At 37.1% G+C, this 13,406-nt stretch overlaps 3 protein-coding genes across 10 annotated transcripts; 2 read left to right on the plus strand and 1 right to left on the minus strand.

Moving 5' to 3' along the window:
• The first annotated feature begins 958 nt into the window (after window positions 1–958).
• LOC111791468 (uncharacterized) lies at window positions 959–1,887 on the plus strand. The gene is made up of 2 exons (XM_023672826.2): window positions 959–1,257; window positions 1,348–1,887. The coding sequence occupies exons 1-2, from the start codon at window positions 1,059–1,061 to the stop codon at window positions 1,833–1,835; spliced, it is 687 nt and encodes a 228-aa protein (XP_023528594.2). The 5' UTR covers window positions 959–1,058; the 3' UTR covers window positions 1,836–1,887.
• Window positions 1,888–2,686: 799 nt separating this feature from the next.
• On the plus strand, window positions 2,687–8,497 carry LOC111790696 (PWWP domain-containing protein 5). Of its 7 annotated transcripts, XR_002814538.2 has the most exons (5): window positions 2,687–2,844; window positions 3,189–3,260; window positions 3,833–6,020; window positions 6,272–6,346; window positions 8,358–8,497. XR_002814538.2 is itself a non-coding variant. In XM_023671711.2 (4 exons), the coding sequence occupies exon 3, from the start codon at window positions 4,179–4,181 to the stop codon at window positions 6,003–6,005; it is 1,827 nt and encodes a 608-aa protein (XP_023527479.2). In that variant the 5' UTR covers window positions 2,687–2,844; window positions 3,189–3,260; window positions 3,833–4,178; the 3' UTR covers window positions 6,006–6,020; window positions 6,272–6,586. The 7 variants fall into 7 exon arrangements, 6 of the variants coding, with proteins under 6 accessions (XP_023527479.2, XP_023527480.2, XP_086978132.1 ...); XM_023671711.2 differs by lacking the exon at window positions 8,358–8,497 and having other exon boundaries at window positions 6,272–6,586; XM_087122006.1 differs by lacking the exons at window positions 6,272–6,346; window positions 8,358–8,497 and adding an exon at window positions 2,918–2,989 and having other exon boundaries at window positions 2,704–2,844; window positions 3,819–6,190.
• On the minus strand, window positions 6,659–12,182 carry LOC111790260 (putative leucine-rich repeat receptor-like protein kinase At2g19210). 2 transcript variants are annotated; one of them, XM_023671124.2, is made up of 13 exons: window positions 12,029–12,181; window positions 11,416–11,956; window positions 10,096–10,577; window positions 9,883–10,021; window positions 8,889–8,960; window positions 8,742–8,813; window positions 8,579–8,659; window positions 8,340–8,503; window positions 8,058–8,266; window positions 7,816–7,942; window positions 7,674–7,736; window positions 7,404–7,599; window positions 6,659–7,267 (listed from the first exon to the last, which is right to left on the minus strand). In XM_023671124.2, the coding sequence occupies exons 1-13, from the start codon at window positions 12,117–12,119 to the stop codon at window positions 6,865–6,867; spliced, it is 2,640 nt and encodes an 879-aa protein (XP_023526892.2). In that variant the 5' UTR covers window positions 12,120–12,181; the 3' UTR covers window positions 6,659–6,864. The 2 variants fall into 2 exon arrangements, with proteins under 2 accessions (XP_023526892.2, XP_086978131.1); XM_087122005.1 differs by lacking the exon at window positions 8,889–8,960 and having other exon boundaries at window positions 12,029–12,182.
• Window positions 12,183–13,406: the final 1,224 nt, after the last annotated feature.

Raw genomic sequence — 13,406 nt, forward strand, 5'->3', positions numbered from 1 at the left:
AAAATAGATTAAAAAAAAAAAAAAAAAAAAAAAAAAAAAAAAACCCTTTGGAAAAGAAAAGGGCAATCGAAAGGGCAACGTTGAATTGTTTAGGTTTGTTTGTTTGAATAGAATAGATTCATTGTATTTGCCCTACCTTACCTCATCCTCAACGTCTTAGAATACACTTAAATGGGCCTTCTTTTGTCTTATAGTGGTCCCTTTTTGTCTCCTAATGGGCCTCCTTCAAATGGAGGGTTTCTTCGGATTTTTTACCTGCCTTTTTTTTTTTAAATATTAAATAAATTAAAATTTACTTAAATAAAGTTATTATTATTTCAAAGCACACTAAAATAGCAACAAAATATTTACATTATTGTTAAATAAGAAGAAAAATTAGAAATATATATCTTTAATAATATATTAATTATTCTATTTATACAATTACTTTCATATAATTATTAAATTTGAGGGTATAAATTTTATTTTAATTATTATTTTCAAAAAAATAGATATGACGCACCACCGACTCAGTCAGTCTATGTGATGTCTTAGTCTATTATAGTTGTTTTTTAATGATTGGAAAAAATTATCCAAAGTCAGCCCAATCTAGTGAAATACCACCAAAATAAATAAAAAATTTAACGATAATGAAGATTGAAATGGGAGGCAGTTATAGGGATTGATAAGGCTTCTTGATTTCCACCTAGTCTCGACGACCCTAAACATGAGTATAACACGAACAATATAATTAATTATCTTCTCTATCAAGAAAATTAGAAATTCGAATCATTTGAACTAAAAAAAATCGTTCTCGTATTTATTTTCATCTTTATTTCATTTAAATGCAATCGTGACAAACGAGACGATATGTACATTGAATACTTTGGTTGGAAAAAAAAAAAAAAAAGCAAATAGAGACAATTCAACATACTTTATGAGGACATCTCATTGCACCAAATCTTCATAAATATGAACACTTCCACTCCTCCCACCAAATCGAAAAGGCCCAAAAACGAAGAACCCTTCTCCCTTTTGTCTTCTCCTCAAACTCCAAAACCCTTCCATAGCCTGTAATCATGGATGATTTGCTTTGGAATGGCTCGTGGAGCAACGAAGAAGACAACCGTTGTAACGAAAGCTTATTCGTCTCCGGTGACCCGAGGCATTGTTCGATTCTTCCATTACAAGAGCTTCAGATAGTTGCAAGAACGTCGAGATTACGAGAGGTGGCAAAGGATGAGGGAGCTTCGATGGAAGAGCTTGAAAATGACAAAGGTTTAATATTTAACGTTATAATTAGAAATTGTAACATGCAATATTAGCTTTAGATTTCCATGCAATAACCCACCAGATTTTGTTACGTAGGAATTGCACCAAAGGGTGGAGTTTTGGACATTTTTGAGAACCAAAAGCCAAAACAACAAAACTCGACAACTTCATCTTCGAACAACGACCAAGTCAAGCCTTTTAATCGAGATCGAGCCATGTCACAAATGAAGGAATTGGTATACTATGCAGCGGTGTTTAGGCCGGTGAGCTCGGGATCGGAGACGGTGGAGAAGAAGAGGAGGAGGAACGTCAAGACGTCGAAGGAGCCACAGACGGTGGCAGCGAGGAAACGAAGGGAGAAGATAAGCGAAAAAATTAGGGCTTTGCAGAGGTTAGTTCCTGGTGGGAGCAAAATGGACACTGCCTCCATGCTTGATGAGGCAGCAAGCTATCTGAAGTTCCTTAGAGCACAAATCAAAGCACTAGAAGGGTTAAGCTACAAACTTGGATCCATTGATTGTCTCTCAACTTCCACCTCTTTCAACCCTCCTTTTCCCACAATTAATGCTTATTTTCCTCTCTAATATCATAATCTATCATCTTTATCAATAAAATATCAATCTATGATCTTCCCAAGTCCCGTTTAAAGAATTCTCTTTATGGGGTTGTGTGCTTCAACTCCAACGAGTATAACTCACGTACATGACGAAAGGTTGAACTAATCAAACAAGATCTTCTTGGTATAACTTGAGCGCATGACCGTAAAAAATACATCACATTAAAGAGTATTTGAAATTTTAATGACATTCAAATGGGTTAAATATCAATTGGATTTCAATAAAATATAATATTCCCTATTCGAAAAATATTTGTCCTAAATCCGTATAAATTTTATTCTTGTAAGGTATCTAAAAATCATCTCACACTTTCGGAATTTAGAATTCTTTAGAATTATTCCTCTCGAATGCTTTAAGGAATTTTTTTTTCAAAAGGCTCCTATCAGCCTTGGTCCTATGTCCGAATCATAGCCAAAGGGGGAGGTTGGTTTTCAGACTAAAATTGAAATTGAGGAGAAAAGTATAGATGAGTTGTTTGATAGGTCATTTTCAGACAAAAATGTTCGATGCTAACCACGCAAAAGGTTAGGATCTAGATGTCTAAAATTGTTTTATTATGATCCGATGTTAAGGATTATTGGAAGAATATTCTCATATTGGTTAATTAAGAGAAATATGAGTTTATAAGCAAGAAATATCGTTAATAGGCAGAGTGGACAATATAATATTATTGTGAAAGTTTGTAATTCCTAACATGGTATCACGAGCGAGGGCTCGCTTTATACAATAATTAAATTAAGTTAAAAATATTGAATTTATGAAAATTTGTGACAAAGATCTAAATAGTCTAGATTACCCTAATTCGATCACTAAGAATGAATATAAAAATATATTTAATAAAAATCGGAGCACAAGATTATCTCGAAAGTTAAACTGATTCTTGAATCTCACGAACCCTAGGCTGGATTTCATCTTCTTTAACCTTTTCTTTCTCTGTGTTTATCTGCATCAGTGATTCAGATAGGCTTAAAGCATGGTAATCTTCTTCTTCATCATCTTCTCTATGGTTTTGGTTCTTGTTTCTTGGTTTTACGCACAACGATCCTTAGATTTCTGCTGAAACGCGATTACGGAGGTCGATTTTGGTGTCTTAATGATTGATATATGTACGTAGCTCTAGAGTGAGTTTCATCTTCGTTAATCGCTTCTCCTTCTCTCTGTCTAAGCTTCATGTATGCAGGATTAACTTCTTTTTTATCTTTTCCTCGTTTTTGGTTTTGTTGGTTCACCGACTGATGATCCTCTGTTTCTATGTGGCGTTGGCCAAACGTTTGCATTCAATCATTTGCTTCTTACTTTTCTATTTCCATTAATCGTCAGGATTCTGCTAAAGCAAGATTTCGGAGGTTGATTTTGATTTGAACTGGACAACCGATCAGTCTATGCTATGAGGTAAGCTTTATGAGTTTCTTTATGGGCCTCGCCTGACATATATGATATAGTCTCTGTTCAACACATTGCTATAAGAGTACTCTTTGACCGACTGACAAAAGCTTTAAGTCAAACTTTTAATTACAACGATGGAAGGACAAATCATCATTGTCAACGACCAAATCATTCAGATGCTCCCGAAGCTTAAATTTCTTAAGAAGTATAATAAAATTCTGTTTTATGAACAATCAGACCATTCACAACATCTAGTGAATCAGGTTTAGAGTGGGATTGGATGAATACACCATAGCTTGATCAACCCTTACAGCGACTGCTTTAGCCATTCAGATGCTCCCAAAGCTTAAATATCTTGAACAGTTAGATAAATTTCAAATTTATCAATAATCAATTTATTCACAACACTTGGTGAATTATGTTCAGGGTCAAATTGGGTGAATACTACGTAGCCATAACTAAACCAACCCCCTATAGCGATTGCTTTAGCCATTTGCACATTTAAAACATAATGTGCAAATTGAGTCATAATTGCAATTGTTTTCCCTAATGACTGTATCAAAGGCTGCATTTTGTAGATTTCCACGGTAGGCAGGGGCAGGATCAACATTGATTTTAAAGAAACCCTATGCTGGAGGTATTCACCTAAGATAATTCCTCGAGGACTTTTAAAAGTTGAAGCTTGAAACTTGATCTAGCCACGCTCAGTATAATTCACAGCCCACTCGGAAAGGTGGCTTATAGTAAAAATGACTTCTGTTGGTCAATGTAACCCAAATGATATTGAGAACAATTAGAATCCTGAAGCATTTAGCCAAGTCAAGAAGCTACAATATTAAAGGGAGAGGATAAAATTGCAGTGAAAAGAGTGGTAAAATTGATGGTGGATAAACAATTGAAAATCTAGCCATTGACAGTCATATTATGAAGATGGGGGTCTTATCAGATCTGGATGAGGCAAATTTGTTTGATGTTGCTGTTGAAGTGAGCCCACATGTTATCATGGACGAAGAAGAAATTTCTGATGATGTCAGTGCTGATTCAGCTGATTCGGTTATGGAGTTCGATGTCTTTGATCTAGTATGGAGCAAGATACCGAGCCATCCCTGGTGGCCTGGGCAGATATGTGATCCAGCAGCTTCATCAATTAAAGCCATGAAATATTTTAGAACAGGCAAATATCTGATAGCATTTTTTGGGGATCATACATTTGCATGGAAAGAAGCAGCGATGATAAAACCATTTCAGGAATATTTTTTGGAGTTGCAGAATCAGAACAAATTGGAAAGTTTTCATCAGGCAATTGATTGTGCTTTGGAAGAGTTCTCTAGGCGAGTTGAGTATAGCCTTGCCTGCTCTTGTTTATCAGAAGAAGTGTATTCCAAGCTCCAAACTCAAACACTTACTAATGCAGGAACCCCCAAGATGTTGAGTAAAAGAGTGGGCGGGGACAGCTTTCTTACTGCAGCATCTTTTGATCCAATGAAGCTTATTTACATTGTTAAGGAATTAGCCATGTCACCTTTTGGTGAAGCTGATAAGTTAGAACTAGTTCGTGCACGTGCTCAGTTGTTGGCATTCAATCGGTGGAAGGGCTATGGTGAACTGCCCAAGTTTGATAAACACAATGTAGTGTTCAACGATATTGATCACATTTTAGATGTGAAAAACGATTATCAAAGTGAATCAATGGAGGATATAGGTATAGACATCAAACATGATGAAGCGGCCTTGAGTGGAGAATTTAAAACTCAAGACAACCCCGTTGGCAAGTGCAAAGATAATTCTGAGTATTTAAAAGACTCTAGTACAAAGGGAACTTTTTTTCTGAATTCTATGGCCAAGGAGCCTGGTCGCAGCTGGAAGAAAAAACATAGATCTGAAGAGAATGATGGCTATGAAGTGAACTTGCATGCTTCAAGTACAAAAGATGAGGTAAGTACTGGTATCAACATTCCAATAGCTCTTGTTGATTTTAGGAAGACTGGCCAAACTTTTAAAGTTGGAGATTCCATTCAAAAGGTTGCTGAATTGAATGAGTTGAATCCAATATTGAAGCACGAGGATGGAATATCTCTAAAAGTTGTTTCCAAGACGAGACGAGGCCGAAAGCGCAGACAGGAGACTTCAGAACTAGTTTCTGGTGGGAACACTGGAAATAAGTCGACTAAGACAGAGAAAAGAATAAACATTTCAGCCTCAGTAGAAACATCTGAGTCTGAATTTATTAAGGACACTTATTGGACTGATAGATTAATCCAGGGCATAGCTGAAGATCGAGTATATTTTGAAAATCAAAATGAAAATATGGAGTCCCACGTTCAGACTCCAAGTGAAAGGGTTATCCATACTGGTGTGAATTCAACCAATCAAGATGAGCCTCGTGAACGTATGGAACCAGCCTCGGTGAATAGTGTGGAGGATCCCTATCCCACAGCTCTGATTTTAACCTTTACAGACTTCGATTCCATTCCTTCAGAACCAAACTTGAATGATATATTTAGAAAATATGGCCCTCTGTACGAGTCGAAGACTGAAGTAATGAAAAAAAGTAGACGAGCCAAAGTAGTTTTCAAGCGAACTGCTGATGCTGAAACAGCTTTCAGCAGTACTGGGAAATATAGCATTTTTGGAACTGCACTTATAGGTTACCGCCTTAAGTTCTTGCCTCCAGCCAAAGTTTCTTTGCGTCGGAGGGGGAGACCCAGAAAAGAGGCGAATCTAAAGAAAGAACTGCTACTTGATGCGTGAGATTCAGATTTTGAGGTGTGGCTTCTAACTAACTTATAAAGAAACTGGTATTATACTACTTTTGCTTTAAGTGACGTCTGTTTTCACTTCATATTGATAGTTTAACTTGTAAATAAGTATGAAAGGGCTGATACTTATTTAATAGGCATGTTATAAATAAGTTTGTACATGCTATTTTCTGTCAATGGGCATATTGGAGAGAAGTTATGCCCCCATGGTCCGGTCCTTTGGATATTTAGATGTCACTTGTTTGTTTTGATACACAGATTTCTGCTCAAACGTTAGCTTGGAGGCTGATTTAGCTTTGAACAAAGCAACCGATCGGTCTGCACGCTATGGAGGTAAGGATTATGACTTTTGTTCTCGAATCTCGCCTGAAATGAATTGTATAGTCAGTCACTGTTCTTGAGTTATGGTGGCTTGCTTCAAGGCAAGCCACTCAAGCGACCCCCCCTATAGCTTTATTCTTTACAAATTTATAAACAAAAGGGTAAAAGAGACAGCATAGATTGTTGGTGGCTCCAAAACTCTTTTGTTTTAATATATACTTTAAAAGAAAACGCCTGTTGTTTCATATCCAATCACGTTGCAACATAAATCATAAATTTAAGATATGAATTTTAACAACTATTACGTATGCATTAGAATATGAATGACAAAAACAGACAATTACATTGGCACATCCTGCAATTTTTCTTGGCAAATATTTACCATAGAGATTAAAACAAAATAGTCTAATAGATGATGTGTGAGAAAATCTCCAAGCTAACACATCATTTACGTTGCTACCCATTAATGCATATGTTCTCGATTAAAAGGTTGAATTTTACCACTCCACTTGTTGAACTAAAAATGACATCTACCTAGCTGAGGGACCAAACAGAGTACTTGATTCTGCAACACCTGTCTCAGCTTGACGAGGGGGCTTATTGCGAGCTGATTCCATGGCCAAACATTCCTTCAAATCGACCACAACTTGGCTCATACTTGGCCTGTCTTTAGATTTGGTAGATACACAAGACATTGCCACATCTACAGCTTTCCAAGCAGAGTTTATGTTGAAATCTTTCATTTTTGGGTCGATAATGGATCGAATATCCCCTCGAGAAAGCAGCATATTGACCCAATTATAGATATGAATTACATTGCCTTCACCTCCTTCGCCTCTTATCAAAGCTGGCTTACCCGTAATGATCTCTAGAATAACCACTCCAAATCCAAAAACGTCACTTTTCTCGTTTAATTGGGACGTAGTGTAGTATCTACAACCAAGAGTAAATAAAACACAAATATAAGAAGCTTTATCCTTCTCATTTAAGAAGCCTTTCTCATGGAAATCATGACATGGAATACGTATAACAATGATGACAGGAAATGATGTGACAGTAAATGACTTACTCTGGATCAATGTAACCAAAAGTTCCGACCACATTTGTGGCTGTGACATGAGAGACACCATTTTCTGTTACGAAAGCTCTTGTCAGCCCAAAATCCGACACTTTTGCCCGAAAATCGTTGTCCAATAATATGTTTGAAGATTTTACATCTCGATGAATCATTGCTGGTTTGATACCATAGTGAAGGTACTCCAATCCTACAAGTTTTATAAATGTCAAAACTTGAATCCATACGAAATGGGGAATTTCAAAACCATTTGATATTACAAACCTTGTGCTGAATCCAGCGCTATACGAAGTCTATCTTCCCACTTCAAAACCATTGATTTCCTACCTAGATATGCATAATAGAAGCATTTTCTTAAGAACAAGAAAGAACAAAAATGTTATCAAATCATTGATAGATGCCATACTTGAAATAAGAGATCCCAAGTTCCCTTTTCCCATGTATTCATAGATGAGTCCTTTCTTGGTTGATTCATCACAATATCCAACAAGTCCAGTCAAGTTTCTGTGATGAACTCTCAGGAGAAGGTCAACCTGCCAGCATTTGACCCGTTTTCATTTCATGTTTTTTATTTCTAACTTTTTGTATTTCGAACAAGAAACCCGAAACATAAACGCTTTCGAACGTGTGATCTAAAAATGTGCATACCTCTGCTTCAAACTGATCATACCCTTGAACTGATTGAGGCGAAAGCATCTTAACAGCTACTTCAGTGGCATCGATTTTACCATAGTAGACTTTTCCAAAGCCACCTACTCCAAGCGTTCGTTCAAAATTGTTTGTAATTCTCAAGATATCCTCATAAGAATATGATCTTTTTGTTGTGCCCCATTGTTTTGCTTCTCCCAACACAGCACCTGCGGGAATGATTTCAATATAAAGAACACAGATTTTCGATTGTAAAATCATGCATTTTAAGTTTAATCTTACCTTGCTTTCTCTGTTTAGTCTTGATCCAGAAAATGGCACCTGAAATTAAGAACAAAAGAAGAACAAACCCACCAACTGATGCTACTACAGCTACAACTGGGTTGCTTTTCCCCTTCTTTTCACTTGGAGATGTGCTGATGAACAGGTTTGGATTTTCGCCATAGCTGTCAAAAGAAAAACTAAGTTGAAATACTAAATCTTAGAGACTAAATTGTTATTTCGATGAATGATTTGGGTACCTAAAGGATAAAGAACCATCATTGGAGCTTTGAAGGAGTTGGGAAGGAATAACTCCAGAAAGGTTGTTTCTTTCTAAATTTCTGCAAATAGAGATCCAAACTGAGAACAATCATTCAAAAGGGTCTTAGAAAAATAACTTGTTATTGCACAAAATTCACTTACAGGACCCTCAATGATGGTAATTGAGTGAGAAAATCAGGCACGCTTCCATTCAAACTATTATTTGATAGATCCCTAAAACCAAAAAATGAAAACATATGATCATCTGTTTTGGTCAATTGCTAATAAATTATATGTCCACATACTTACAAAGTCTCCAGCGTTTTAAGACTTGCTATAATTTCTGATATTTCCCCTGTGAGTCCACTGGAGGATAAGTCCCTGATTTGCAGGTTCAGTCATTTTCAGTGAGAAAACTATACAAATGTCAAGAAACAACCATGTCGACCATCTACTTAGGATTCAGAATCTTAATCTTAATTCAGTTGTTGTCTTATGACCTGCCTATCTATGGTATAGAGTCCCACGAGTGGTTGTTTTATGGGTTTAGTGAGTACTAGTAATTTTTAGGAGACTATGGTGACTGGCCACAATACTTTGTGAGATCCCATGTCGGTGGAGAAGGAGAATGATACATTCTTTATAAGGGTGTTGAAATCTTTCCCTAGCAAACGCGCTTTAAAAGCCTTGAGGGAAAGCCCAAAAGGATAATATATGTGAGCGGTGGGCTTGGACCGTTACAAACGGTATAAGAGTTGGACACCAAGCGTGTGCTAGCAAGGAGGCTGAGTCCTGAAGGGGGTAGACACGAGGCGGTGGGCTAGCATGGATACTGGGTCCCGAAGGGGGTGGATTGGGTGGGGGGTCCCACATCGATTGAAGAAGTAAATGAGTGCTAGGAGGTTGAGCTCCGAAAGGGGGTGGACGGGAGACGGTGCACCAGCAAGGACGGTGGGTCCCAAAGGGGGTGGATTGGGTGAGGAACCCCACGTCCATTGGGGAAGGGAATGAGTGTCAACAAGGACGTTGGGCCCTGAAGGGGGTGGATTGTGAGATCATCGGTTAGGGAGGAAAACAAAACATTCTTTATAAAGGTGGGGAAACATATCCCTACCTAGTAAACGTGTTTTAAAAACCTTTAGGAGAAGCTTGAAAAGGAATGTCTAACGAGGACAATATCTACTAGCGGTAGGTTTGAACCGATACATGACTCTATAATCGTCTATAATCGTGAGGTTTTTACGAACAAATGTAGCTAGTTTAGTAGTGGGTAAACAGAGCAGGAAGAAGTTGAGAAACTTACAAGGATGTGATTCTGGGAGGCTGGGAATCCACAAAGCTACAATTCAGACCTTGCCAAATAAGCTCTCTAGGCGCACAAGGATCCCCTTGCCAGTTTCTTCCAACACCATAAAACGCCTTGATATCCAAAATGCCCTCAACTGAAACATTTCAAAACCCTTGTTTATACAACCTAAGTAAACATGAAAAACAACAAGGTTGGGGGGCGGCTCACCATCTTGCTGTTCAGTGGGAGATTGAGGGAAATCGATGACCCTGTAAATCTCAATGGCGTTGAGGAGAGGGGGATGAGTGGAATTAGGGGTTCTAACGAGGGCGAAATCGTAAATCCCGCCTGTGATGGGTTTGGTACTGTAGTAGACGAGTCCTTGTAAGTAAGGTAAGGAAAGTTGCCCATCGGTCCAGGGGTTCCCATTCAGCAATATGTTGAACACTCTGGACTCGTTGGGTTGAAGCTTCTGAATCTCGGTGAAATACATGTAGACGTAGAACTTGGTGGTATCATCCGGCGGAATCCAGTTGAATTCCATCGGAGCGGTGGCGTTTTTGGGCGTCGCGGCGGAGGTCATCACCGGCTGAGGAGGTAAGAAGGAGGCGGGGTCGTTGGTGTCTATGGTCTCGGTTGTGGTTAGCTTAGTCCATGCTGCGAGTGGAACCGTGGCGTACCATATTCGATCATAAACATCGTCTTTGTACCTTCACAAATTAAACATTTTCATCAAAATTTCCATATGATTTAATTTTATTTATATATGATTGAAAAATGTCGAGAAACAAATAGGGGTCTACATAGGTGGAGCTGGGTTGGGTGGAGGAATTTTCTTTTGTACAAAGAAATTTTAGGTTGGTTGAGTTAGTGAACCGAGCAACTTAATAAATTCTACTACTCAAACTAACCAACTATCTATTTTTTAATTATTTAAAAAAATCTTATACATATTAACTTATGACTAAAATTTCATAAATTTTAAATGTCAACCCCTCGTCAGTCCCGAACATTACTAATATTAGTTACAAATATCAAATGTTTTTAATTTTCACAGTAATTAAAAGTAAGTTACTGTAGAGTTGGGTTGTAATGATCAAAATCTAACGAGAAATTGTGCAAAATGCTCCAAAATTGGTCTATTTTTCCAATTGAAGTTTTTTGAAAAATGAAGTTTAGAGTCAATGCTTTCTTAGTTCGTGGCCAGATGAATAAAACTGAAAAGAAAGAATAGTCTTTTATAGACCATAGTAATAGTATAACTTAACCCGATTTTTTTTAGAATGCTTAAAATTGCTCAGATTAAATGCCAACTGTCAAACCAATACAATTTTTTTTTATTTCAAAATTTTAATTCAACCAAAATTCCGAGTAAATCTAATCCAACCCGATTTTTATGGTTTGGGGTGAGTAATGCAAATTGATCTAATTCGAGTCATATGAACACATGAGGCAAAAAAAAAAAAAAAAAAAAATAATAATAATAATAATAATAATAAATAAATAAATAATTGCAAGATGAGAAGAAGAAATGGTAATGCGGCGGACCTGTAAGAAAGGTTTGCCGCAGAGCCGGCGTCAAGGCGGAGAAAAGTGGCAAGCGATTCCGATCTCGTTTCATAAATGGAGTTTACCAAAGGCCTCAACTCCAACGCCGAGATGAACGGCGTTCCAGTCCCCGTATCAACCAAACAAACCTCCACCCAATCCCGCGATACCACGTGTATAATCTCATAATGCGCCGACGTGTTCATGCCTTCTAATTTCACAGAACTCCAAAAGTTTGGTCCAAAGTAGAGATCGAACTCAGGAACCTTTCCCTGCCCGTCGTAGTCCCCGTACAGAAAGCTTGCCCGAATCAAATACTTCGCCCCCGATTTCACTCTCACTCTGTAGCAATTCCTCGCCCCCTCCGGAAAGCTTCTTAAGCTCCGTAGCTGTTCATACCGCGTGCTGCCTACGTACACCGACGATATGTTGTGGATTGTTCCGGTGCTTATGAATGCCGCGTCCGACTCGTAGTTTATGCTACTAATCGGCTCTATATACCGAGTGTTCGGCGAAGTTCCACAGTCTAAACTGATAAAACCTGATCATGAATTTATAAGTAAGAACTACATTTACAAAACTGCTTATGTTCAAAGTGGACAATATCACTTACCTGATGGACTCTGGCCGGAAATCAAAGGAAAGAACACTGACGCGGAGAGAAGAGCTAAGAGGAACTTGGCGGCGGCAGCGGCGGCGGCCATGGTTTGCTTTAACGAAGCAAAGCCACTGAATGTTTATTTGGGATTTAAAATTATGTGATTGTTAATAAATAATGAAAATTAAATATTAACGGATTAAAAAAATAAATAAATAATCCGTACGGTGAATGCGCCTCATAGTCCAAATGTGGATTCAACACGCAAAAAATCGGCGATTTTCTACGTTCACTCTGCTTGTCGATGTCGGGGGTCGTCGCCCAGAATTATTTCTAGAATTTATTAATTTACTTTTTTATTAAAAAAAAAAAAAATACTGGAGTCAACGTTTGTCAGAATATTTAATTATATATAATTTTTTTAGCTTTGAAAAAGTTCATAAGAATTAAAAATAATGTTACAAAACCTAATAATATTAATTTCAACAATTAAATTTTAAGAAAAAGAAAGAAAAAAATTATTAATTTCACTACTTATTCAAATTTAAAAGTCGAACTCAATAAAATATTATTATTTTCGTAAATAAAGTATATTTTTTAAAATAAAAAATATAAGATTTTGAGTGTAATTGAAAAAAAAAAAAAAAAAAAAAGAGGCAAGTGGGCAAGTAGGAGAGCCGCAATGTATGACATTGGGCACCAAATGCCATAACAAGTTTTTCATTTATAGAACATACAAACATCCAAAGTCAAAGTCAACTCTCTCCAATTAGAATTTAGAACTATGTGCATTCTTTGATTTTGAATCCAATAATTTGTCACATTAGGAATCTAATAATTCCTCCGCCTTAGGTTAGAACGACACGACACGCAACTTATAAAATTATATATGGTTTAAATTTAGAGACCAAATAATAAGATTTGTGTTCGTAATTTTAGTTTTTGAGACACCAAAAATCTGATTTTAAATATTATGGTTTTTGGTCTTTTAGTTGATTTGATTTGTTTTATTTTTAATAAGGTTGGCGGTTAGGACATATAAAAAACGATATAAGAGGTCTACTATAGTGTTTTTTTGTTTCGGAAAATACTCCCTAAGATTTAGGGTACAAGACATGAAGTTGACAAACTATGTCCAAGGATTCATGCGTTCCAAGCAACACAGTCAGTTTGGAGGTTTTTTTGTGTTTCCTACACTACAAGTAAAACTTCTTATGTTCTAAATGGTGTGGTCCAAAACTTGTGTCCAAGACTTCTTATGTTCCAGGAGACGTTGTCAGAAAACCTATGCTCAAAGCTTCATATGTACCAAGTAACATTGTCTGAATACTTACGTTCAAGGTTTCATATGTTCCAAGCAGTGTACTCTAAAACTTGGATCCAAGACTTCTCA

The sequence above is a fragment of the Cucurbita pepo genome, chromosome 3 (genome assembly GCF_057944985.1).
Source record: "Cucurbita pepo subsp. pepo isolate OVF chromosome 3, ASM5794498v1, whole genome shotgun sequence".
Taxonomy (NCBI): Eukaryota; Viridiplantae; Streptophyta; class Magnoliopsida; order Cucurbitales; family Cucurbitaceae; genus Cucurbita; species Cucurbita pepo.

Excerpts from the sequence above, each read along its gene's own strand:
- LOC111791468 (XM_023672826.2), top strand. The coding sequence starts at position 1,059 with ATGGATGATTTGCTTTGGAATGGCTCGTGGAGCAACGAAGAAGACAAC. Across the intron at positions 1,258-1,347 it reads AGAGCTTGAAAATGACAAAG|GAATTGCACCAAAGGGTGGA; the intron begins GTTTAATATTTA and ends TTTGTTACGTAG.
- LOC111790696 (XM_023671711.2), top strand. The coding sequence starts at position 4,179 with ATGAAGATGGGGGTCTTATCAGATCTGGATGAGGCAAATTTGTTTGAT.
- LOC111790260 (XM_023671124.2), bottom strand. The coding sequence starts at position 12,119 with ATGGCCGCCGCCGCTGCCGCCGCCAAGTTCCTCTTAGCTCTTCTCTCC. Across the intron at positions 8,814-8,888 it reads CTTAAAACGCTGGAGACTTT|GGATCTATCAAATAATAGTT; the intron begins GTAAGTATGTGG and ends TTTTGGTTTTAG. Across the intron at positions 7,268-7,403 it reads TTTGGTTACATTGATCCAGA|ATACTACACTACGTCCCAAT; the intron begins GTAAGTCATTTA and ends TCTTGGTTGTAG.